This window comes from Oryzias melastigma, linkage group LG22 (genome assembly GCF_002922805.2).
Source record: "Oryzias melastigma strain HK-1 linkage group LG22, ASM292280v2, whole genome shotgun sequence".
NCBI lineage: Eukaryota > Metazoa > Chordata > Actinopteri > Beloniformes > Adrianichthyidae > Oryzias > Oryzias melastigma.
In genome coordinates, this window is record NC_050533.1 from 2,712,298 (window position 1) to 2,725,761 (window position 13,464).

General features: G+C 37.4%; 1 protein-coding gene and 1 long non-coding RNA gene across 3 annotated transcripts in view; one reads left to right on the forward strand and one right to left on the reverse strand.

Moving 5' to 3' along the window:
• The first annotated feature begins 1,623 nt into the window (after positions 1-1,623).
• prkd1 (protein kinase D1) overlaps positions 1,624-13,464 on the forward strand; it is a 46,663-nt gene continuing 34,822 nt past the window's right edge. For both annotated transcript variants that reach the window (XM_024271501.2, XM_024271510.2), the window contains exon 1: positions 1,624-2,466. In XM_024271501.2, coding sequence (XP_024127269.1) covers positions 2,239-2,466 — 228 coding nt within the window. In that variant the 5' untranslated portion in view covers positions 1,624-2,238. The remainder of the gene's footprint in view (positions 2,467-13,464) is intronic.
• LOC112145990 lies at positions 6,445-11,979 on the reverse strand. The gene is made up of 2 exons (XR_002919169.2): positions 11,483-11,979; positions 6,445-6,967 (listed from the first exon to the last, which is right to left on the reverse strand). It is a non-coding gene; the product is annotated as an uncharacterized LOC112145990 (long non-coding RNA).

Consider the following 13,464-nt stretch of genomic DNA (forward strand, 5'->3'; position numbering starts at 1 on the left):
GTTTGTGAAAGAGCACACGTATTGCACTATAAGGAAGCAAGTTTATGTGCAATCTTCTTTTTTTCTCTATAATGCATGTACATGTATGAATTTTTGTACAAAAAGGAATGAGAGAAACACTTGTTGAGACAATAAGCTAAAAGAGTTCTTTGCAAATTTAACTACACGTTGTAAATAAATAAAAGAACAGAAAAGTGAAATATTGACTGAATGTTTTTGCATGTTCGGACCCCGGTCTACCAAGCTGACAGAGTTACTGGACCTCTCGCCAAATTAGTTGGAGACCCCTGCTCTACATCAACTTTTCTTCTTTTTGACAACGATATTATTGTCACTGGGATGTAACACTTGATCTTTTTCATAGTAACTTGAGGTTAGCAAGAAACCAAACTGCATCTTACCCAGACGTGACAAAGATGTGACAAAGATGTGCTTTTTATTTCTTTATCTCTTGTTAAGTCGGTCTTGCTTTTCCTTCACTCCCCCTAGTGGTGGAATTGTGCTTTGCGGTCATTTCTTTAATTAACCATAACTTACCACACGATTAGGCCAGAAATTAGCTTTTTTTTAAACCGTCCTTATATATATATATATATATATATATATTTTTTTTTTTTTTAAATCAAAACCGGGCCGTATTGAACCAATTGGCCGGCCGGATACGGGCCGCGGGTCGTATGTTTGACACCTCTGCTAGCTTCTAGCACCTGACAAGCTTAAGCTAATATGGGGATCAATATCAGAGCCGTCCAGCGGGACCGTTTTGAGCCAGATGACAGCTTAGATGAGGAAAATTTAACTGTTAATGGATCTTTATGTCTGCAAGTGGAAGATGTAGAATTGTAGCAGAGAAGGAAGACCGCTCATGGCAGGTGTTGAGTCACTAACCTGAGCTTTTTCAAGTCGCTGGTTTTCGTTTGCTTTTGATCCGACACAATTTGAATAAAGAAATATTCAAACGCAATTTTAATTATATATATATATATATAAATATATATATTCCATCATGAGACAAATGCTGCTGCAAGAACATGTATAAAACAAGTAGCTTCATAAAGCATTTTATACTGTCATATTTAATAGGATTTTCTTATTTTTTACATTCGAAAATGAAAGTATCTGTATTCATTTTTAAATAAAGCCATTAAAATGTCAAATATTTCTGAAAAATAACCTGAAAAACCCTTTCTCTGAGCAGAAACTTGCAGTCCAGGATCACTCAAAAGCGTTTTGTCGTCACATCTCGCAGTAAAACCTTCAGGCTGATGGAGCTGGAACTGTTTGCTCCTCACACGAGCTGCAGTTCTTTGGCAATAAATGGAAGGAGAGCCGACTGAAAAGGTGGATCGGTGTGTTTCTGCGTCTCCTAGCAACTGGCTTCCCTCCGACTCTGAAGTTAAGAGATCAGCGTTCAGCAGAAGCAACAGGTCTCCTGAAACATTCTTGAAAGTTTAGACAGGAAGCAGACATGAAGTTGACCATTTTTCTGAAAATGTGCACAAAGTTTTTCAAAATAACAGGAAGAACTATTGAAAGTTTTCTTATTCATAGGTCATTTATGGTGAAAAAAAATCAGCTAAAGTTGTCCTGATTAAGACGAGCTCGGATGGTTCTGCTGACCCGGTGGATCCACAGGAACTGAACTCTTCAGCTTCTGAGTCATTCTTCGTCAGTCTCTCGATAAAACTCCCACAGATCTGCCTTTAGCAGAAACCTAAAAAAAGAGGATTCTTCCTCTCTGCTCACATGGATTCATAAAAAGCAGAACCTGAAGGTCCAGATCCTCCAGAACCTTTGACCTTCCAGAACATTTTCCTGTCCTTTAACAAGGATTCCATGATAAAAACACCTTAAAATTAGTTAATAAATCTAATAAACGTTGGGATGGATTTCCAGTCTCTCTCTGTCCTTCAGCATCATCATCATCATCAGCATCATCATCACTTCAGCAGGTCTGCCTCCCTCCATCCAGCCCCCCTCCTCCGCAGCTCCCGTTGACGTCTCTGACTCTGTCACCCGCATCCGCGCTCCCGGTCCGGTCATTTTGCCGGTAATTGCTTCACCGCCGCTCCTCTCCCGCGCGCCTTTCTCCAGTTTTTTTTCTTTTTTTTTTCTTTTTTCTTCTTCTTCCTCTAAACCCCCTCGCTCGTGGGCTTCCCCCGCGCGCGCGCTGCGACTCCTCGTTGTTCCCGGGAAAAAAAAAAGTTGGAAACCTCCCGGGAAAAAGGCGCACTCATCATGAGCGCTCCTCCGCTGATCCGCGCGCCCAGCCCGCTCCCCTTCCTGGGGGGGACGGGGAGCTCCGGGGGAGGAGGAGGAGGTGGTGGAGGAGGCGGTGGAGGGGGAGGAGGTGTGATCTCCTTCCACATCCAGATCGGGATGAGCCGGGAGCCGGTGCTGCTGGACGCCGCGGAGCTGAGCCTGAGTCAGGTCCGGGAGGTGGCGTGCTCCATCGTGGACCAGAAGGTAACCAGGAGCTTCAGCGGTGCTGTCCACGTGCGCGTGGAGGGGCAGATGTATAGGGGGGCTCGTCCAGGATCAAGATCATAAAGGTTGATGTTTGACTTTGAATCCTGACGGAGCTGCAGAGTTCAGCCAAAGCTCAGGAGGCAACAAGTGATGGAGGAAGCTCCACGAAAAAGATAAAAATATTTACATTTTTGGTTTAGCACCAATAAAGTTAACACTTGTGGATCATCCAAACACCACTTTCATTGAGTCAGCCTCTCGGAGCATCAGCTGAGCTTCAGATTCTGAAGACTTTAGCCTTTTTAAAGATCTCTGGAGGCATTTAACCATCACAAAACAGATCTGATCCTCTGATCTGAAGAAACTCTAAGTTCTTTATGATCAACGAGAAACCACTATTATTGACCTCCTCACTAAGGCACTGTCCAATCAGAGTTCAGCATCAGTTTGGTGGATTTCCCGCCAATAGAAGCTCAAAGAAACGGAACTTTAGGGAGAAATCCGGTCTGATGGTGGATAAGAGTAAGAACCATTGAATGTATATTAGAACTGGAATGAGTGACTCCTCCCCTCTGGTGTTCCAAACAGGAAGTACCCGCCAAAATCCCAAAATCTCCAACCTTCAAAATGTTTGATTGACAGATGTAGCCCGCTTTCAAGTCATAGGGGTGTGGCCTTCCGACGAGCTCACTCCTGATTGGTGAGAGTTGTTGCCATAGAAAGTTGACTGACAACATCTGTCTAACATCTGCATTCAGGCTTTTTTTTTTTCGAATTTTGCATTTAACTAATATTTTAGCTGGCTAACAGCTTTAGCGTTTTCCGCTATTGCCTTCAGCGTTTTCAGCTATCAGCTTCAGAGTTTTCAGCTATTAGCTTCAGCATTTTCAGCTATCAGCTTCAGTGATTTTAGCTATTAGCTTAAGTGATTTCAGCTATTAGCTTCAGCGTTTTCAGCTATCAGCTTCAGTGATTTTAGCTATTAGCTTAAGTGATTTCAGCTATCAGCTTCAGTGTTTTCAGCTATCAGCTTCCGCATTTTCAGCTATTAGAGATTTGAGTTATTAGCTTCAGCATTTTCAGCTATTAGCTTCAGCGTTTTTAGCTATTAGCTTTAGTGATTTCAGCTATCAGCTTCAGTGTTTTCAGCTATTAGCTTCAGCATTTTCAGCTATTAGTGTTAGAGATTTTAGCTATTAGCTTCAGGGATTTCAGTTATTATGTTCAGCAATTTCAGCTATCAGCTTCAGTGATTTTAGCTATCAATTTCAGCATCTTCAGCTGCCAAATTCAGCTTACAGCATTCACACTAGCCTTATCACAGGTGATGCTATATATCTAGTTTTTAGTTAGCTTAAAGCTAATGATGATTGAGATTTCTGTTTTATATCCAGTTTGCCTTTGACCCGATTAGTCGACTAATCTGAATAATAATCGCTGATTAGTCGACTATTAAAATGATCATTAGTGGCAGCTCTAATGGCTGACGACACTCAGTCCAGGTCTCTGATACAGTCGAACTCTGATCGTAAAACTATAGTTTATATTTCATCTCAAATTAAAAAAAATGTAAAACGTATTTCAGAAATAAAGTTTGTGGGGTATGAAAATTCTTCAAACTTTAAAACACTTATTTAACTGTTTTAGACTTTTATAAATTAATACTAATGAGCACCCACATATTTGTACTTACATGCCTTTTTATAAATATATATTTTCATTAGTTTTGATCTAAACTGCCTTATGAACTTAAATCAAATCAAACTTTATTTATAATCACTTGTTACACAACATGGCTTTACAGGCTGAGCAGGTTTATGTTAAACTCCTCAGTACAAATATATTGTTGCATTTTTGTGGGACATTTCTAATAACGTACTAGTTCATGGTTGTTTTGTGGGGTTTTATCAACTATTACAAAGGAAAAAATGAGATTATTTTTATAAATTTGATTGAGAAAAGGAAGCAGAGGAAGAGATGCTGCGTTTGTAATTAGGAGTTCTGTTGGGGTTCTGATGGCGAGTCCATTGTTGTTTGAAGAACTGTAGAGCAGAAAAATGACCGTTTGCTTTGATTCATTACACTATAAAAACAGTAAAAATCTGTCAATGGAGTAAGAAAAAACATATTACCAAGAAATACTATTCAAGAAAAGAATTCTAGTCAATAAAACTTGTTTTCTTAAACTTTAATATCTATTTTATTGAAAACTTTTCCTAATAAGATTATTTGTCACATTTTTTTGTGTTTTTACTTTCTTTAAATCCCCCTTTTTCCAGTGCATTGATGCAGAACAATTGTCCATTTTTATCTACAGCCCCCAAAATAAAAGATTCTAATGAAAAATTCACTCTAAAATCCTAATTTAATCTAATTTGCTTCAACCCTGACTTTGTGTTTGGGTCAAAAATGACCCGTTTTCAAGTGTGGAAATAGGTCAACAGAATGTGAGGTTTAACTATTGCTCAAGAGCGACAGGCTCCACCCCCTACCATGAAATCCAAGGCCATGTCACACAGCCACATTTACATTTTGTGCACGTTTTTTTGAAGGAAATTTGTCATACATGAATATATGAGAAAAAGTAAAATAAAAGTTGTGGTCTGTTATGCAAATGAAACACGCTAAAAGTATGGAAGAAGTACAAATAAACCATGAAAAGAACATGAAAGTCCATGCTTCATTGAATTTCTTCACTTTGGCATTCAGAGCACAGAAATCATATCCCATCATGCACCGCGATTATTGCACTGTTTACATGCAATTCATTAGTGTGTGTCAGTTATGTAATTTTAACGTGATATGTGAGATGTAAACGTGATATAAAAGTTATACGTTGATGGTGTGAAAAGTCTATCCAACATAAATGGACATACAGTCACAAAATTGTGTACACATCTCGCAAAAATAGAGCACAATTCTGTAAGATTAAGTAATAATTGCTTATAAACTACACATAAATTCCGTAATTCTTGACCGACCAAAAACGAATTCATGAATTCACCTCAATTAATGCAAGAATTAATTACATGTTTCCCGAAAAAACAAAATTATATTTGTGGAAAATGCTTAAATTGTAAGTAGTGGCAGCACGACCTGTCCTCAAAACTTCATAAAGTCAAATAGAAGTTTTTTCAAAAGGTGTAAGAACTTAAGTATTGATTATTAGTGAATGGAAAGTAAACATCGTTTAGGCGTTTGCTGCTCTCTACTAATTAAAGGGTAACCAAACCCTAAATCCCCTTGTATTGACTGTATTAAAATTGCTGTCTGTTGGCAATTTTTGACAAACTAAAATAATCTTGTTAAATTCTTGAAAATGTACTTAAAAGCCACCTGTGTGCTGCCTCCTACAGGTTGATTTAAGGCATTACGTTTGAATTTCGTGATTAGTCAAACCATTTCCAGTAGTGATAACAGTCGTGTTCCTAAGCCCCACCCCTCTGATTGGATTTTCATATTTCGGCTGTGGGCGGAGTCAGCCTGTTTAATTACCCTTTAACCCTTTAACTGCCTGTTCATGGCAAACATTTATTCATTGTCACTTTATTTTACCTTATTTCTGCACATAATTGACCTTTTTTTTTTTTTTTGCACATTTAATATAATAGTGAAAAAGAATTCTGGTTAGAAACGGATGCTACCAGATAGTAATGTTACAAACCAGTTACATTTTTTTATTACATTTTTAGAAAAAAATTATTTTAATTTTTTTTTTTTTTTTTTAAACTTTGATGTCTCTACAAAGGCAATAAGCAACAGAAAACAAGTTTTTTTGGGGTAGTTAAAGGGTTAAGCTACATTTATGTAGAAAAACAATACTACCTATCTATGCTTTAGATATTTACACCGATATGTGTGAACTCTTGTCTCCAGAATGAAAACAGAAAAAAGTCTTCAAGGTCGTTCAAACTCAGATTTTAATTTACAGAGTTTTTATTCAAGTAAAGACGAACACAAAGAACAGAATGAAGATTCGTGACTCAGCAGGTGAATTTTATTTTAATTTATGTAACAGTATTCAGATGATGGACCAGCTGCTCCTGTTCACATGCTGTACCATCTTCACTTCAGTTTGTTCTAGTCGATGTTCCTAAAGTTCCACCAGGTGCAGAACGCTCAGGTAGAGCGACACGCCTGTTTCTTCTTTCATTTCATGGTCACGGCACTAAAAAAGAAAACATTCTTCTTTCAAAGCTGTGTGCGGCTGTAACTGCAGAGCGTTCAGCCTGCTCCTGTGAGGCTCCTTTGCCAGAGGTGGTTTCCTCTGAGATGAAGGTGGATTTTCACGACTCAGTCCAGCTCCTCCGTGATGTCTGCATTACAAGCTCAGAAATAGTCAGTTTTTCCCCTGGCTGGTGTTTCCGTTCAGCGTGGAGGTCTGCTGGAGTGGGTGGAGGTGCTTGTTGTGTTTGATCTGATTGTCTTGCTCATCATCATCATCATCATCATCATCATCATCATCAGCTCCTGCTCGCTCACATCTGTCGTTGTGATCCTGCAGCAGAAAGAGACTGTTTTGGTTTAATGTGATTTTTTTTTTTTAAATAATCACAGTCCACGGGGAAATAAAAAAGCATAATTTTACATTTTTGCAGTTATCTCACCTGTACTGTTACCACGGCAACGCTGGATAACAGACAGATGCATTCAGGCTGGAACAGCCTTTAACCTTGAGTGCTTTTATGTAGATTGAGTGACGTGCGCGTGCGTGCGTGCATGTGTGTGTTCTAATATTTTATACTTTTGAATAATAAACACTCTGTTTTCGAGAGGTTGCCACGGTAACAGCCTTCCAGGAGTGCAAAAGGTTGGCAGTACCTTAAACGGAGCTGTCGCGTCTGCGCTCAAACCTGAAAAACATTTATGCTGGAGGGAGTTGGGGGGGCTTCAACACAATCATGAGGGTTTTGATCAAATCTGATCTTACAAATCAAGATTCTGCTGACTGCAGTTCCAGTAGATCCATGTAAACGAAGACACAACACCTCAATGATCTGGATCAACTAGAATCAGTCCTTCCTCATTTCCACTGAGTGTTCTTTCCATTATAAAATGGACCCATTCGGCCGGACCGATTCGTACCATTTCTGGTCACTCTGTGGTTTCAAATGTAATGGACCATTTAGGGCGGAGCTTCTGTCGTCACATGATGAAATCTCTTGATTGGTGGAAAGGTTTTACGACCAGCGCTTTTAACCGGACTGCTCAGTGGAAACAAGAGATCCGAGTTCTCTCATCTAAACTGACAACAGTTTCCAACAAAAAACAGATTTTAAAAACTCACTTTTTTCATTTTTAGCGGAAAAAAACAAAAAAAAACTTTAGATGAAAATGTTCGGTCATTCTCCATCCAGATGACGTGGTGGAAGAAGCTCTGACCATAGATATAAAAACTCCAGAACCTCCAGTAGATGCTGATGGTGGTGGAGGCCAGCCCACGATATCGCGAGCTTCATTTTCAGAATGGGGCGACTGCCTTCACTAGAGTTTGTTGGTCTTTGGGATGACTTGAATGTGGACTCGAACACACGTTCCCCCAGTCTCAGGGCGGACACTCATCGCTGTGCCACTGGGACATGGTCAAGTCGTGTATTTGATTAGTGATTCCTAACGGTTCATTAGTCATGTTTGAACTTCTGGAAATGGAAATGACCTTTTTGTACGACGTCTCCAGTTGTCTCCTTGGAGATCCTTCAGCTTTCTAGGAATTTAGTTTCAAAAGGTCACCCCCCCCCTCCCAAATCTAGAGATATTTCAGTAAAGTCTGCAGATTTGATAAAATGTTCCAGTGATTTGCTTTCTGTCTCTGGTTTCTTTTCTGATGATATTTTTGTCAGAGTTTGAGGTTTCAATATTTCTTTTTGCTGTGATGTTCGATTTTAGATTTTCACTTGATAGTCTTCAGCGCCTGATTGGCCGATGATCTCCTGGGTTCAACATCTCCACGTCCTCTGCTATTAAGGAAATAGCTTTTTTTTTGTTAAGAAATCCCAGATTTCTTTTAATCCAGTGGTTTTTGTGAAAGTTTTTGAGTCGTAAGAGACTTAATGTGTTTTTCTCCCCTTTGTTACATCCTTTTTCAATCCACTTGGGTGGAGTGTAACATTAATTGGTGGCTTGTCCGGGATTCTAACCCAGAACCAATAAACTGAGGTGTAGCATTATTTGGGGACTTGTCTGGGCTTTTAACGTGGGATTGCTAAATTGGGGTGTAACATTAATTGGGGGCTTGTGGGGAATTGTAACCTGGGATTGCTAGGCTGATGTAACTTTAATTAGGGGCTTGTCCGGGAATGTAACCTAAGATTGCTAGACTGATGTAACATTAATTGGGGGCTTGTCCGGGATTGTAACCCAGAACCGCTAGACTGATGTAAGATTAATTGGGGGCTTGTCCGGGATTGTAACCCAGAACCACTAGACTGATGTAACATTAATTGGGGGCTTGTCCGGGATTGTAACCCAGAACCACTAGACTGATGTAACATTAACTGTGGTCTTGTCCGGGATTGTAACCTGGGATTGCTAGACTAGTGTAACATTAATTAGGGGCTTATCCGGGATTGCAACCTAGAACCGCTAGACTGATGTGGCATTAATTGGGGGCTTGTCCGGTATTGTAGCTTGGGATTTCTAGACTGATATAACATTAATTGGGGGCCTGTCCGGGATTGCAACCTGGGATTGCTAGACTGTTGTAACATCAATTAGGGGCTTGTCCGAGATTTTAACCTGGGACCTCTAGACTGATATGTAACATTAATTACGGGCTTGTCCAGGATTGTAACCTGGAATTGGTAGACAGGTGTAACATTAATTAGGGGCTTGTCCGGGATTGTAACCCAGAACCACAAGACTGATGTAACATTAATTTGGGGCTTTTCTGGTATTTTAACTTTGGACCCCAGAATGAGGAGTAACATCTGGGGTTCTTGTTGTGGTAACTGTCTCCGCAATGATGCTCTACCTCTTCTTCCTGCCACTTTCTTCACTTTCTCCGGGGAAATACCAGGCATTCCCGGGCGGCCCAAACAACAGAGTCCGTCCGGGCTCCTCCCTGTTAGACTCGTCTGTGACACATAACCAGGGAGGCGTCTGGGTGTCATTCCTGCCAGATGCTCGAGCCACTTCAGCCGGCTCCTCTCCGTGTGGAGGAGTAGCGGCTTTATTCTGAGCTCCTCCCAGATGGCTGAGCTTCACACCCTAACTCTCAGAAACCCCCCAGCCACCCTGTGAAGGAAGCTGCATGTGTCTGTGATGGTATCAGAACCACAGCTTATGGCCACCGAGAGGGAAAACGGCTACAGTCGGCTGTGAGAGGAAAGAAAGGGTTTTTTTGGGAAGGGAAATCTCTCAGGGAAACATTTAGAAAAGAACAGATTTTAGTTTACAAAACAAAGTAACATTTTTATTATGTGTTTAAGATTTTGGTCTCAGCAGCTCAAACAGAGGTCGTAAATCAGAACACAAACTGACTTTTGTCTTTAGTTTTGCAAAACATCTGATTCTTTTTCAGGCTCTGATTCAAAAATAAGACGTCACAGAATTTTTACTGTTGAAATATAAGGAGAATATAAGGAGATTTGAACAGAAATAAACTTGTTTTTGTGCGGAAACAGCAATAATTCATTAAAAGTTTTCTCTTCAATCAAATGTTGTCAAAGACCTGGAGATGATTTTGCTTTCAGGATCATTTTAAACTTCTAAAGAGAATTAGGACCACCATAAAAGAAGAATAAATACATTCTAGAAGGAAGATGTAGAATTTTATGAAAAAAATATCAAAAGTTTAAGAGAATTAAGTTGGAAATTTATGAGAATAAAGTTAAGACATTTCCTTAAATGAAGTTGTACATTTATAAGAAGTCAAATTTTACAGGAATAAAGTTGAAGACAAATGAGAAAAAAATTTTAATTTTAAGAGAATAAAGGCATACATTTAATAAAATTCAGTTCATAAAATTTGAAGAAAAAAGTTACAATTTATTGTGATTAAAGTCGTATGATTATTAGAACAAAGCAAAATATTTACAAGAATAAAGTGGAAAATTAATGAGAAAAAAGAGTAAATTTATAAATTTATTTAAAAATTATAGGAAATAAACAATTACGTTTTACGAAAAAAGTTCAAATTTATTGAGAATAAAGTTGAATATTTGAAAGAAAAATAGTCAAAATTGAAGGATAGTATAAATAATGAGAAAAAAATAAAAATTTTACAAGAAAAAAGGCATAAAATTACAGAAAAAAGTCTAAATCAAACAAGAATATAGACTAAAACTTTTAGAATTTTTTAAATATCGTACATGAATTAAGTCAATCAATTATGAAGAAAATCTTTAGAAATTTTATAAAAATAAATTTGTAAAATAAAAAGAGAAGCCAAAACTAAATGGGAATAAGGACGAAAATGAATGAGAGAAAAATAAAAACTTTACAAAATTAGGTTAGAATATAACAAACTGAATTTATGATTAAAAAGAGCAAAATTATTTGTGAAAAAGTTAGAAAATAATGAGAAAAAGTTGAAATTTTATTAGACTAATGTAATATTAAAATTAAAAAGAATAAGGTTGTCAATGTATTCTTCACTAAGTCGTAGTTTCACAAGGAAAAAGTCATTAAAACTAAAGTTACATTTAACTTAAAATACTTCATAAAATACATTTATACATGACCTGTGTAATTTATATAATACAACTCTATTTTCTTGAAGTTATAACTATTTTCGGAAAATTTATTTACTTTTTCCTTATGAAACTATGAATTTCTGAACAACAATTTTATGATTTATTCTCGTAAAATGTATACATTTTCCTCATAATTTCACAACTTTATTCCTATTTATTTATTTTCCTTTATGTTGTTCCTCCAAACTCTCTTTTACTCATTAACTAAGTCATACTTGGAGGGTTTCACTGTTTAACTTTGATACCAAAGATGCTAAATGCATTTTCCTGCTTCTCTATAAAGCGATAAGTTTGTCATTCCTGACATGTTTGTGACTCACATCTTATTGTGTCCCAGCAGTCGGTGAATCAACAGGAGCAGGCACACCTCTGCACTCTGTAACAGTCAGAATGGAACTGTTTGTACTCGCCATCGTCCGGTGGCGGTTTCTCTTTGTTGCCAGGCAACCCGTGATAATTGGGGCTCTGGAGTGTCCTTTTGAGGGCCATTATTAGATGCAATGCACTTTTAGCATGAAACGACGGAGGAGCAGATGTGGGCTTCCTGTCTGCCTCATTGTTCTGTTTTTTTCTCTCCCTGTTTCATCTTCTCACTTTTTGATTCATTCATCCTGTTGATTCGTTTTTCTTTTCATCTCTTGAAGAGTCCGTCCCTCTTTTAGCTTCCTGTCTACACGAGCTAGCATTTGTTTGTTTACCATCAGTTTAAGGTGGAAAGGTTGTTTTGAAATATACTTAAGGGGAAAAAATATTTACTTTTTATTTAAAAAAAATGAAACTAGTTCAGTCAAATGTCTCGACCGATTGTCCAAAACGAGCTCACGCTGATAGGAGGAGGAGTTAAAACGAGATGTTGCAGATGTTTCCCTTAATGCTGAGTCATGCTAACTGAGCTGCAGCTGCTGTTGCAGCTTCTTGAATTTGGGGATAAACTTGCATGACTTTCATTGCTGAATCTCCAACAAAAATCCTTAATATTTCCTTTTGTAAAATATTCTTTCCAACAGAACTAATGATTCTATTCCATGATGTTGGATTTTATCAGATTGACGTGGAGCAACGATTTCTTTATGAGATCGTTGGAGATAGATTTCTTTTTTCATCTTCTGGAATATCGTGAAGATTATAAAAGAAATGCATCTTTAACAATCTCAGAAGATTAAGTAAGAAATGCATCTCTTTTTTAATCCTCTGGAGATGCATTTCTTTTTTGGATCTTCATGATTTTCTAGATTTAATAAGAGATGCGTTTTTTTTAACTTCTGAGATTGTTGAAGATGCATTTACTTTTTAATCTTCTGGAACATTGTGAAGATTGAAAAAACAAATGCATCTCCAGAAAATTAAAAAAAGAAATGCATCTTCAACAATCTCACAAGATTAAAAAAGAAATGCATCTATTTTTTAAACTTCTGGAATATTGAGAAGATTAAAAAAGAAATCCGTCTCCTGAAGAATAAAAAGGAAAATCATCTTCAAGAATCTCAGAAGATTAAAAAGAAAATGCATTTCTTCTTTAATCTTGTGGAAAGGAATTTCTTTTTAATCTTCTGGAACATTGTGAAGATTGAAAAAACAAATGCATCTCCAGATGATAAAAAAAACGCATCTTCAATAATCTTAGAAGATTAAAAAAGAAATGCATCTCTTTTTTAATCTTCTTAAGATGCCATTTTTAATCTTTATGATGTTCATATTCTAGAAGATTAATAAAGAAATGCATCTCTTCCTTGATCTTCTGGATATGCATTTCTTTTTTAATCTTCGTGATATTCCAGAAGATTAAAAAAGAGATTCATATCTTCTGGAATATCGTGAAGTTTTCATGTTTTATAATTACTAATTAGAAAATAAAAACATTTTTTTGTCTTTAAAGTTTCTTCACTGTTTATTTGCAAAACTGTTCATTCTTATTGTTTACATGAGTTTAGGTTGTAGTTTTTTACAAAAACTGGATAAAATAAAATGTAGTCATAAGAAATTACAAGATCTTAAGACTTCATTAAACTAAAGTTTTCTAGACATCTGGGATGTTTATCACATTTCCTGCCATTAACGAATCATTTCCAGACGTCATCAATGGACATCCCCGAAGATCTTTTTCCGTCCTGACTTTATGACAAAAAGATAAATCTAATTTTTATGGCTTTTTTGGATGATACTCATCAATTAATATTGACAGTTTCCTGCTGAAATGCTGCTGTTCTCTGTAGTGACTGAATCTCTTTCCATTCTCCGCATCAGATTCTGTCCGGATCCTTCCCAGCCTGAAAGTCGGGCTTCAAATTTCACGTTTAATAAT